The sequence below is a fragment of the Stylophora pistillata genome, chromosome 13 (assembly GCF_964205215.1).
Source record: "Stylophora pistillata chromosome 13, jaStyPist1.2, whole genome shotgun sequence".
NCBI lineage: Eukaryota > Metazoa > Cnidaria > Anthozoa > Scleractinia > Pocilloporidae > Stylophora > Stylophora pistillata.
In genome coordinates, this window is record NC_142531.1 from 2890160 (window position 1) to 2901124 (window position 10965).

Below are 10965 nucleotides of genomic sequence, written 5' to 3' on the forward strand. Positions count from 1 at the left end.
TATTTTCAGCTTTTAAAAGTTTGTGTTCCTTAGCAGAAAAATCGTATTTTCTAAGATCGTTTCCACATATTTGTATTTAATAAAAATCCTTTTGATTGATTCTCCGACTGGATGCAGATATTGATTAGTTTTCAAGAGCACAGGAAAAGTAGGCTACTTCCGGTTGCGAAAGGCGTGAAAACGAGGTAGAACGAGCGAAAATTTTCACCGAGTATGCGTGAGAACTCGAAAAGTTTTGAGAGATCCACTTGCATTGCTGTCTCATTCTCGTTCTGACCATCTAAATGAACTCAGACCAAGGTTCCCTTCTTCTCAAAAAACAGCTTGCAGGTATACGATCTATTTTAGTTCTTGCCCTCAAAACCCCGGCCTTTTAGTTTGATGTTTCTACCAATCCAATTGTACATGGCGTCGTTTCCTCCCTGTAGACCTCACGAAGAACCCGTCAGAGGGATTTTCTGCTGGCCTTATAGATGACGAGAATCTGTTCAAATGGGAAGTATTGGTGGTAGGACCCCCTGATACTTTCTAGTAAGTCTTAGTTTTATAATTCTGGAACTTTTGATGTGGGATACATACATTTTGTTGGTCAACACGCAATTACCGATTCATCATCTCCATAATGTGATGCGTAAAACTAAAATTTGTCGTTTTGTTTACTGTTTATTGTAGCGAGGGAGGTCTGTTCAAGGCACATTTGTATTTTCCTAAAGAATATCCACAAAAACCGCCAAAAATGAGATTTATATCAGAATTCTGGCACCCAAATGGTAAGAACGTAGGTAGGCTAGGTACGAATTGAAGTACGACTTCCAGGGACACGTTGTTTTGCTCTTTGTTTTGTGTTGTAATATTGTTTGTGAAAGCCTTCTTGTCATCGTCATATTGAAAATAATTTCTTAAGGTGAGGTAGTGACAGAGGAAGCTTTTTGATGGTAAATACCAACAACGGAGGGCTTCACCTTGGGTAGAATCAACTTGATTGAGCAATGACGACACAATGCTCTTCAACTTGAAAGTTTTCTCTTATCTTTGATTTAGTCTTTTCTATCTTTATTATTGAAGAAGATCAGGAGAGAGATTCATACGTTAATCACAAGTTTTCTCACGTCATTTCTCCTTAGAAGTAGCTCCAATTTACGTTTTGTACTTAATAATTCCCCACATCAGTAGAGAAGAACTGACAAAATTAGTTAATAACTTCAAGAAGAACAATCTTATTGATTAACAAGAATTGGACATTAAAATGCGAATTGAAATGCAGTAACCTGTAATTTTTTTCTCTTTGTAGTTCACAAGGATGGTGAAGTTTGCATTTCTATTCTTCATGAACCTGGTGAAGACAAGTATGGCTATGAGAGGGCATCAGAACGTTGGCTTCCAGTCCATACTGTTGAAACAATCTTGATAAGTGTTATTTCCATGATTTCAGAGCCTAATGATGAATCTCCTGCAAATGTAGATGCTGCAGTAAGTATTACTCCTTCATCTGTTCTCAAATTGTAGCTTTTATTGTGGACTTTGTTATAGTATGTGTTTTTTTTTTGAAAAAGATAATCGATAGGCAATTGAAATTATAACATTATGAGGTTAGGAAAGGCTGGCAGTTTCCTGCATTAAATTATGTGGGTTATTCCCTGGGCTCCATCACTTTCAGGGCTCCTAAGCAATTTTTTTTTTCACATTGCTGATTGTGACCATTTGTGAAAAACATTTTGCTCCCATCCCTCCCCTCTATTAAGGTCATAATTTCTTTAATTTTTGTATCACTGAGTGTGATGGTGCCTGCCGAGGGTCATTCAGAAAGTTTTTATGGTTATCCTTTGCACTTGGAACATCTATAGGCACTTTTAATCAGGGATATTCCCCACAAGCATTTAAAGTTGATGAGTTCTAATTCTGTATGATGGTTTATCATAGTAGATTACCACTATGAAAGACATTGTCTTCATACTTAAAATTTTCTATGTTATTTGTCTGCCACTGAGTCATTTTACTAAATGAAGTAATAAGAGTGTGCAAAATATGCCACAATTTTACTCTATAAAAAAGGGCAAAAATGCAGAGCAACAAAATGGCTACACTGAATAGGGCTTGACTTTTAAAGAAAATTCAGGCACAACAAATTTTTTATTGGTCACAAATAACACTTAATGGTGTCATTTGTGTTGTTTTTGTCTTTCATGTACTTTGCATGTGGCTAATGGGATGTACAGATCAGGTCATAGGATGTACTAAAAATTAATGTGAAATAATAGTGGAATAGTAAATCCCTTTTTCAATGGTTTATCATTTACTATGAGCAGACATTTTGCTCATTGCTTAGAAAATATCACGCAACCAGAAAAATATCTGCATGTATTTTATGTGAAACCACTGAATAAAGTGGATATATTTAATCATACTCGTACAATTCTTTGAATTAAGGTTAGACCATCAACACCTTTTTGGCCTGTATCCCACACTCAGACTGTTTAGATAAAAATGTTAGCTGTAACCTACCCCAGAGGACATGCCACACTCCTGATTTATAGGGAAGCAAACCTTGAAGTTTTCCATAGAAAGCAAGCAAGTTCAGGTTTAAAACTTAGAGTGCTACAGTGTAGTAATGTTTTTGCTGATGTCTGCTTGGAAGTTTTATTCTGTCTCTATTGTATTTTGCAGAAAGATTGGAGGGAAGATTATAATGGAGTTTTCAAAAAGAAAGTGAAACTGTGTGTACGGAAAAGTCAAGAAGAATGTTGACTTTTGAAGAGTTTTTAGTATGTTATCGCTTCTGGAGACAACTCAAAAATAGATTAGTTATTCCAATATTATCTGTTAAAGTACAAGTTAGCAGTACTTTAACATTACCAGGGTTTTAAATGGCCACATATCTACAAGCACTCTTGCAAGCTCATTATTGCTGTTAAAAAAATTGAAAAATATCTTGAATTTGATAAGAAATTTATGATAAGGCATTAAGTTTGTAACTCTCCTGTAAATTTATTTACCATGGGGTGTGGATCAGAGGTTATGCAGTATTAATGTTTGCATGTACATTGTATCTGTTGCATGTTGATATACATTTTTTCCTGCTCATTGTATATTCATTGTCATGAAGAGGCCAGAACATGTAGCACACCAGCTTGGGACTTGTTTACAGCATATCATGATGCAAACAAGTGATCCATATTCACACCTCCAGACCTATAGTAACAAGATGGTGAAGCTACATGAATAAATAACCCCTAAAATTTTGTATTGATCTAAATTTAAACAATATAATGTTAACTGTGGAATATAATGACATGGGAAGGCTTGATTCCATTCTGCGTCATGTTCACTATTTCATATTTATTTTGTTTTTGCAAGATCAACCTGGCTTTATGTTTAGAAGGATAGAAATTGTGGGGATATATTGAAATTAGATTGAAGCCAAAAATCAAGCAAAAATTTAGGACACTGTTAACAAAAAGAACCTTGACACCAATGACATCTACTACTTGGTGCCCCCTTTTTTACAATCTGTAAAATAACCTTTTTCAAATGTTAATATAATGATCCACAACACAGTTCTTGCAATAAACAAAGAATAGTAGGGCAACTTAACTTAAACTCTTAAACATAATATTGATTTGTTAGCCACTTCTAACAAAAACTTGTAGCCCTTTTGACTTTTCCTACAAGTGATCTGACTATTGCAAAGATATTATATTACAAAATTTGATTAACTTGAATTCAGTTTCAGAATAATACTACAATGTAATTAAAAATAAGTGTTTTTTTTGTAAGGTTGATATGTATATTTTAAATGAAGCTTTATTGTTGTCGTACAAATCCAAGTACTTAGTTATTTACAAGTTTTGTCTGTGCTGTTGTGATTATTATTATTTTTGAATCTGTGGCTGGTTTTCCATAGTGATAGCTCAGCTCAGCTCACATTTTCTTATTTCATATCATTTTTTTTTATTCAATTTGTTTTTGGTATACCATATAAATGACTTTTTTCTGCAAGTTTGATGCATTGCTTAAACTTTCCAGTGAAGTAAAAACTCTTGAGACAGCTTTGCAAAAACTGTTAAAAAAACCCTTCCTTATGTGAAGTCACCAGCTTCACTTTCTATGCTTATCTGAACACAAATTTATGAAATCTGAGTTAAGCTTTCTAGGAGGTGTAACCTGGTCTGCAGGGTGGGTATTCTTGATTTTTAAAACTGCTTCACTTTAATATACTGGTAGTACTCACAACTGTACTGCTCCCATACTCCCTTGATGGAAAAAAGTATTCCTTTAACATACCTACTATGAAACACCATTGAAATTGCTTTAACATCTTCATCTTGTATCAGGACCAAAGAAGTGTTGCTTTAAAGCACAGCAACAGATGTACTCTCTTTACTAGTGTAACTGCCAGTAGACTTTATATTAAGGGTGTCCCTTTTCCTTTTCCCTACCTGGTTTTATATGTCAACATTATACCAGTCTTCTTTTAATAAACTCTCATCTAAATATGATTCCTACTTCAACTTGCATCCTTATACTTTCTTTCTTTGCTATTAAGAATAGTCATAATAAGGGCTAACCTTGTAGCCACTTTATTCACAGTATAACTAAGCAGAGATGATTTCTTGTTATATAGTACTGTAAATGGGTTATTGCTATCACTGGTAGAAAACTTACAGTCCATTTACTGATTCCAGGACTACCCAGACAATGAAATATAATTGGAAAGTAGAACAGTAACAACAATTGTCCAACTTTTCAAAACTAGTGGATAGATTGTACAAAATGTCCACATTTGGTATCAGTAAAGGAGCTGTAATAATAGTGTTCAGGTGAGTCTGCACCAGAAACAGCCTAAGCTAGATGGCTGTATATTTGATTTTCTTATGCTGAAATGCAGAGTATGTCTGCCGCACAAATAAAGAAATTTATAGGGAAATGCTGGTTGATGTTTGCTTATAAAGGTAAATGTGTTTTTGTCTGAAATAAGATGTAGGGAAATAAATAACAGATGTAGGGTAACCTACATCAGTATGCATTATTCTCCAAACTTTTCATTATACATTTCCTATGGTGCTTACAAGGAGAATATGTTTAACAATCAGGAGCTTTTTTACTTGGTGCTCATCGACATTTTCTCACGACCTAAGTGTTTGATTCAGGGGTGATAATGTAAGGAGAATTTAGATGTTAGTCACCCTTGGGAGTCAAAGTATACTTCGTTGTAATATTGTTTCTCTTTTCCCTCTGTGAACAAAAACCTCAAAATAAAAACACTGGTTACAGCTATAAAGCTTTTGGAAGATGGTTATATCATGGTAATGCAATACATGTTCAAAATTCATTAAAGCTGGGCAAGGGTTCAAAGGAAAAGCAATGACACACTGAGTTTTTCAAGTTTAAAGCCTTGGTGCATTCTTGGGTCAAGTTTTTGTTGATCAAAGTTACTTGTTCAAGAATAATTGCAGTAAACAATGGGAATTACATAGATTTAGAACTTTTGACAAAAATCTTTAGGCCATAAGGGAATAATTCTTTAAATAATCATATATAAGTATGAGACATCAAAGTGGCAGAAGTAGCTTTTAATTAGCAAATTGATAATGTGAACGAAAGAGAAACAATTGTATGTTTAAAAATATAAGTTTAGGAAATGCACTGTTTGATCAATGATGTTCACTTGTAATTTCTCTTCTTGTCCTATCAACAGGCCAGTGATGACTGAGAGCTGTGTTCATTCATATTAAATTTGAAAGATTAACATTGAAATATTAAATTTTTTCTGCATAATAAAAAGTTTTGCTTTCAATTAGTCACTGTCACTGCCACTGCTGAGGAACAGCACCTTCTTTGGTTGTTTCCTCCTCCTGATAGCAGGAGAGATTTTGACTTTGACAGGACTCTTCTGTTGTAATTTACCTTCTGTTCTAGTTGCATCACTCTGATAGTCAGTTATTTCATGTCTATGTCGTGTCTGATTTTGTGAATGTGGTAGTCTATTAGTAATAACATCCAGGTTATTAAATGATGTACTGGGAGACCTGTGTTGCCTTCTGGTGAATATTGATCGTTTTACTACAGGTTGAGGAGTGGGGTGTACAAATGTAACATCTGAATAATCTTCGTCATCAACAGAGTTGATTTTGCTTTTATCATCATGTGTCATATTGGATGATGGTGTTAAAACAGAAGGGATGGATTCCCGCTGTGGTTTTGGCCTGGAGTGCAACTTGTTGGTCTGTTTGTTCTTGACATGCTTTATTCTTGACACCATGCCATCATGAGCTGCACTTTTAGCTTTTCTTTTATGCCAGTCATTCCTAGAAGTCTTCATTTTCTTTCGTTTGTTGATTTGAGTACTCAAAATCTCATCCTCAGAATCACTGCTACTGTCACACACCTCACTGTTATTTGAGTTATCTTCATTTTTGATGACCTTCTTTCCTTTGCAAGTCCTTTTCCTGCAAGATAAAAATTCAAATAGATTTCAGAATACATAAACAGTTATTAATAGTTATGATAAAAATCCCATGACTTTTCAGGTTTAAGATGATCTGTACAAAGTACAAGAAAGTTATGTCTACATATCAGCTTTTCAAAATTTTGTTCAAAATCATCTTTTTCTTTTAAATGTATCCTTCAGAGTAGTTTTCCCACATTTTAAGTGGAGATGTACTGTAATCAATCTTTGCCTTACTTAGGAGTCCTCAGATTAGTTGACAATGAGGATGAAGGAAGCCGTCCTCCATTTCTTGTGGCCATGCTGATCCAGCCTTCCACAGAATGCTGGCCAGGTTCTCCATGACTTGAAGATGTCCTTTCATTCCCAGTTGTATATGGCTGTTAAATAAAATAAAGTGGAAATACTGACATTTGTTGGCACACTTTCAAAACATAGTAACACCACCTGTTGGCACCCTGCAAAATGTCAAATGCAACATTTGGGCAAGCACTTCAAGGAAAAAAGGATAACTGAAAGCAAAAATGCAATGATAAATCTTCCTTTCCCCTGCATGGTATATTTCGAAGCCAGTTCATCTAAAATAAGTGTACTGAGAATAATACTAGCCACTACTTACAACATACAAAGGTGTCTATTTGGTCCCACTGCCAAAGGTAAGATTATGACAAGCCAGTCAATTGATAAGTGCAGTAAAGTTGCACCCAGTAACATTTCAGGTACAGATAAATGCTTATGATTGACTATCAAGATAACTGGTCTCTAATCATGTCTATTCCCAATTGTTAGAGGAGAAGTTGTGTGAATTTGTTTAAATAGAACTTGTGGGATTTAAAGACTTAAATTGCCATTGGATGTTCACTATTTTGGGAAAACAAACATTGCTATAGTACTGTCCTAACCTGTTTTTCCTTTTTATCACTGCTATGTTTCTGCTTGTGGCCTTTTTGTTTCTTGGGGCTTTTTGCTCTGGACTTCCTTGAGCTTCTTGTTCTCTTGGGACAGCATTCCTTTGCTTTCACCTTGTCAGACTTGCCTTTAGTCCTTGAATTTTTTCCATTATTTCTAAATGGTACCCAGTCACTGTCCAGCTCATCTAACCAAAAAGAAAAAATTAAAGTACAATCAAATCACTAAATAAACATGATAGAAAATGTTTCATGGTCTAATTTTAAATAATGGTTGTCAACAATGGCCAGAAACAAAACAATGCAGCTGCAGCAAAGTAATCCTTATCACCACCCTTTTTAACAAAAGAACAAGTTGCAAATTGATGCGAAAATGATATGGGAAAAGGATCTATCCAAAACTACTGAGACTGAAATATTAAATATTTTTCTTTTACATACATGAAAATATTGCTTTATTGATTCTAATGACTGTAAACTTAGCAATTATTGTTTCTGACACTTAATGGATCAAAAAATAAAGTAATCTCCTCCCTCCACCTGTGGGGGAGAGAAGCTTGTCAAGAGCAGGGGTTTCATTAAGGGCCAGGCACTGAGCAAATTGACCGGTGGTGTGAGGATGGTTTTGCCCACCTGGTTTGACAATGTGGAGGAAAGTTGATCTTATACAGAAGTTCACTTCAAAAAGTTTTGCCCGCCTATGAAAACCAGTTGCCCTCCTAGGCCTGCTGAAAACGAGATCATCTGCCTTACTCTATCTCCAAAAAGGAACCACATTAAACAATGCAGATCCTAACAGTATACAGGATAATTTCTAAATGAATCAACGCGTATGACCTAATTGGCTCATTCATCGCCATAACTTAGTTAAGAGATTGCCTGATGATGACTAAGGTTCTATAACTTGTAGGGATACATTTTTTTTCTGTGTTGTACCCCAAAAGGAAACCTTGATATCTCAAAGGGGAAGCTCTAATAGAGTTAGAGCAGCTTTAGAGGAGGTCAAGCAAAGACAATTTTTCATACTTATTACTTTGGTGTGCACTTACTTTGTGAATCATCATCGCTGACTAGAAAACTTTGGAGACTTGCTTGGGATGAACATGCCTCTTCAATTTCGGGAAAACTTAAGATGTAAACATTATTTTGAAACAGTTAGGTGTACTATGACACATATTTTGATGAAATAAAAATAAAATTACATAAAAGAGTATGGATGGTTAAACAGAAAATCAATCCAGCTTCTTGTCATGGATCTGAAAATTGCCTGATCTGTTTCTTGGGTATATTTGAAAACATTTAATGCATTGTGAACAAAAAGGTTTGAAATGTAATTAACTCCTTCATGAATTTCAAAATAATCTTATGGGTAATTGTAAAAGTATGACAATAATTATTGAGGTCTGACAAAGCTAAATGTTGTGAACTCTTCACCTAACAAGGAACAGCTTTTTGTAGCTCTCAGACAAATATATCACACTTTAATACCTGCTAATAATGTTATTTGTATTTCTTGAAAATCTTGTTCTAAGATTGTGCCTGTTTTGGAACTGATGTGGGCTGGTTCTTTCAGATTCTGTTGATGAACTTGTAACATTGCTCTCTTCAGAATCACTATTATTGGTGGCTTTCAAGGATTTTCTGTCATATACTTCAATCAGGGGCTCGTCATCATCAAAGTCATCATTTATAAAGGAATCTTCCAAGTCATACTCATCAAGATGCAGCTGATGTGAAGTCAATACACTAATTCCTCCTGCATTCTGTATATTAGTATTCATATTAGAGCCACAAATGAAGAGAAATTTAACAAATCTAATAAGCTGGTTCATAAACAGAAATTCTGCTTTATTACCTTAATTTTACATCAGAACTCTCAAAAGTTGAAGTTTAACATTTAAAATGCAACTTTCAGTAATCACTGTTCAAATAAATTTATTTAATTTCATGGCATAACAGATATTGCCAGAGAGAGAAAATTAAATCAGCTCCATCATTTAAAATTTAAAATGTCAACTTCAGGCAATTAGGCGGAAACATCTGTCAAATCAAGCAAATGACAGAATGAAGTATCAATTTCTCTTGAAGGTATCATGTTTACAAACCTGTCGCCTGGATTGTCTTGTCCAAGGGTTATGGAAGTGAGAAGAAGGTTCATAATCATCATCAAAATCATCTGAATCAACTGCCCCAAGAATATCTTCCTCTACTAACTCATCATCATCATTCCAAACTCTTTGATCCTTGTCTCCTATGCGGACCTTCGTTGGTGGAGATCTGAAAGGGCTCAGATGAACCTGAAATGCATTATGAAACATTTTAGTGTGATGCAATTTTTAGCAAATCCTCTTTTTAAGAGTTAACTATGAACAAACCCAAGGATTATGTCTAACTACAGTTGTGGTAACAAAATGGTGTCGGCTAAAACCTCAAAAAAAAAAGCATTGCTCCTAAAAATTCCAGTATTTTTTTTATAATGAATATATTCACAAGCAAAAGTGGCACTTCTAGCATCTGCTCGCTTCAAAACTCATTTAATATACATAAGCTTTTCGCTTTGGGATTAATTTTCCATCACATTTTAATTGGCAACAAAAAGGAAAGTGTTTAAAAGCATGCGCTTACAACAAGCAACGGCTTTGACCACTAATAATCACGGAAATCTTAAGTCCACGTCAAAGTAAAATACTAAACTTGAGATATTAATGGCTTTTGAAGTAAAACTGACTCAAAGGTATTCCCACTAATTAACTATATGCTCTCATTTCAATCATTCCCTGTGGGTAACACCTGCATCGGCCCACATCTGTTACAGATCTTAAATCGCTTCTTCGACACGTTCGTCATTAGTGTTAACTTATCAGAACAACTACCTCGTTCACACAAGAAACAAAATGCCCTAACAAATTTCCATTACGTGCCGCAAGCTTAATGCGATTTAAAAGATCCGATCGAAAAGCCGTTTGCTCCTGGATCACGATAACTTCACCATTGTGTACAATCTTGATAGAACAAACATTTATTTTTAATCGAATCATGATTCTTGCATGTCCAGTGGTATTACCTTTGTTATGCATCGAAATCGGGCCTTGCATATCGGACAGGTATTTGTATTCTAGAAATAAAAACATACTCGGCATCAGCAAAAGCTTAAATAATTGATTTGCATTTATCCATGAATCCAATAACTCAGATATCATTCTCCGGACATTTCAGAGCATCACAATGAATAAATTTAAAGACCTCTGACCACTCCAGTATGCATGGAAAACAGAACCAGTGATTACAAACGCTTAATTTTCCGCGACAGACAACTTTCTCCAAACAAATTATACAATTAGATGGCTCATCAGTGTGTTTGGAGTCTTCATTTGCAGTTTCCGCGTTTCTCCAGGCCTTCGAAGGACGAGACATCACGTATTATACGAATTTGTCTTTTCAAAATTGCGCGTTTTTCGTGCGAGCAAAATGGCTGGCTATTGCTTTCGTAAATCATCGCTTCTCATTGGTTAATATTCTCGCGCAATTTTAAGCCAATCACAATCTTTGCAGCGAACAGATGTGCGGGCCTGGAACGAGACATTTTTGTTGTTATTACCCGCTGACTCGAGA

At 35.1% G+C, this 10965-nt stretch overlaps 2 protein-coding genes across 2 annotated transcripts; one reads left to right on the forward strand and one right to left on the reverse strand.

Annotated features, from left to right (window-relative positions):
- Nucleotides 1-177: 177 nt before the first annotated feature.
- LOC111331264 (ubiquitin-conjugating enzyme E2 G1) lies at nt 178-4924 on the forward strand. Its single transcript, XM_022936334.2, has 5 exons — nt 178-330; nt 429-531; nt 673-770; nt 1292-1470; nt 2665-4924. The coding sequence occupies exons 1-5, from the start codon at nt 285-287 to the stop codon at nt 2743-2745; spliced, it is 507 nt and encodes a 168-aa protein (XP_022792069.1). The 5' UTR covers nt 178-284; the 3' UTR covers nt 2746-4924.
- Nucleotides 4925-5555: 631 nt separating this feature from the next.
- On the reverse strand, nt 5556-10856 carry LOC111331263 (uncharacterized). Its single transcript, XM_022936332.2, has 8 exons — nt 10597-10856; nt 10418-10468; nt 9459-9650; nt 8842-9116; nt 8403-8479; nt 7348-7541; nt 6683-6825; nt 5556-6446 (listed from the first exon to the last, which is right to left on the reverse strand). Exons 1-8 carry the CDS (start codon nt 10765-10767, stop codon nt 5795-5797), a joined length of 1755 nt encoding a protein of 584 aa, XP_022792067.2. The 5' UTR covers nt 10768-10856; the 3' UTR covers nt 5556-5794.
- Between the last annotated feature and the right edge of the window lie 109 nt (nt 10857-10965).

Coding starts and splice junctions, on each gene's coding strand:
- LOC111331264 (XM_022936334.2), top strand. CDS start 285: ATGAACTCAGACCAAGGTTCCCTTCTTCTCAAAAAACAGCTTGCAG. Junction 331..428: donor TCTCAAAAAACAGCTTGCAG/GTATACGATCTA, acceptor TCCTCCCTGTAG/ACCTCACGAAGAACCCGTCA. Junction 1,471..2,664: donor CTGCAAATGTAGATGCTGCA/GTAAGTATTACT, acceptor TGTATTTTGCAG/AAAGATTGGAGGGAAGATTA.
- LOC111331263 (XM_022936332.2), bottom strand. CDS start 10,767: ATGTCTCGTCCTTCGAAGGCCTGGAGAAACGCGGAAACTGCAAATGAA. Junction 9,651..10,417: donor GATTTCGATGCATAACAAAG/GTAATACCACTG, acceptor AATGCATTTCAG/GTTCATCTGAGCCCTTTCAG. Junction 7,542..8,402: donor CAGCGATGATGATTCACAAA/GTAAGTGCACAC, acceptor CTTTTTGGTTAG/ATGAGCTGGACAGTGACTGG.